At 37.9% G+C, this 1,219-nt stretch overlaps 1 protein-coding gene across 1 annotated transcript in view; it reads right to left on the bottom strand.

The window, feature by feature from the left end:
- LOC110417474 (protein HYPER-SENSITIVITY-RELATED 4-like) overlaps positions 1 to 1,219 on the bottom strand; it is a 4,124-nt gene extending 2,905 nt beyond the window's left edge. The window contains exons 1-2 of the mRNA XM_089783856.1: positions 488 to 1,219; positions 1 to 70 (exon numbers count right to left, since the gene is read on the bottom strand). Of these exons, the coding sequence (XP_089639982.1) occupies positions 1 to 70; positions 488 to 1,219 (802 nt within the window). The remainder of the gene's footprint in view (positions 71 to 487) is intronic.

Consider the following 1,219-nt stretch of genomic DNA (forward strand, 5'->3'; position numbering starts at 1 on the left):
TCCTTTCATCCCCACAGCTTGACCATAACCCATCTATGAAGTTCAGCAATCCTGACAGGGTCAACTGATACTGATAGAAAGCAAAATGTGAATCTTTAGGTTCCATTATATTCATTTCCATTCTCAATGCCACAAACACACAGCAACAGTGTGTATGATGATATCTCATTATCCAAACACGTATTCATAATTCATTGCAATTTGATATATCAATATCAAAACCAGAATTCCTTATGAAAGACGAGAAGAAATTTCCCGCTATAAGATATGCTGTACCAGTTATTCTTGCTCTAGCTTACCAACTTAATGGAAACGTTACTCCTACATAGACTTTGAGAAAAGCTTTTATCTGAATTTGGGTGGTGTTAAAAATTTCTGATAATCAGAATCTTATAAAGCATACACAAAATACAACGATTAAAAGCACGCAATTATAAATAGGACGTTAGTATTTTGACAATGCAGCATAGTCTTCTTAATTATTTACCTGAGGTAAATGAATATGTCGAGAACTTTGTGCTGCCGCAGCCCTGGCTTGTGCAAGCCTATCCTGCAACTCCAGAGAACAATCAATATCCTCCACAACCAGTATTGATTTGTTCCCAGTTGAAATCACCAACTTCCTGAGCTCTGAATTCCCTCTGATTTCAGTCAACTCCAAGTCATAAATATCAAAATTAAGATAATTGGCCATGGCAGCAATCAAGCTTGACTTCCCTGTGCCAGGAGGACCAAATAACAAGTACCCCCTTTTCCAGGCCTTGCCTACCCTCTTGTAGTACTCCTTTCTTTTCACAAATCTCTCCAAATCCTCCACTATTTTCTGCTTCATCTCTGAATCCATTGCCAGGGTTTGAAAAGTAGCCGGATGATCAAGATTCACTGACTGCCACATATCCCCTTTCCTTCCAGGCATCCTCTCGTACTTCAAGGTATATAACTTCAAGGTCTTCTTTTTCTCCTTCATTTCTTTTGCTTTGGCCAATATATGCTGCATATATTCGTTCAAGATCATTTCTTTATGTTTCTTATGGAAACTTAGCTCGAAGAACCGAATCTCGGATTTAACCACAGGGTTGTAAGGATCAGATCCTTGAATATACTTGGAAGGAATATTTTTTGAAGCAAACCTCCACTTCACTTGAACCCCATTAAACTTATCAATGATTTCTTCATTCTTTTCAAGGGACAATGAAATCTTTCCTTCTTTTCTTGGCAT

This window comes from Theobroma umbraticum, unplaced genomic scaffold (genome assembly GCF_002168275.2).
Source record: "Theobroma umbraticum cultivar Fairchild unplaced genomic scaffold, ASM216827v3 scaffold_50.0, whole genome shotgun sequence".
In the NCBI taxonomy this organism is placed as follows: Eukaryota; Viridiplantae; Streptophyta; class Magnoliopsida; order Malvales; family Malvaceae; genus Theobroma; species Theobroma umbraticum.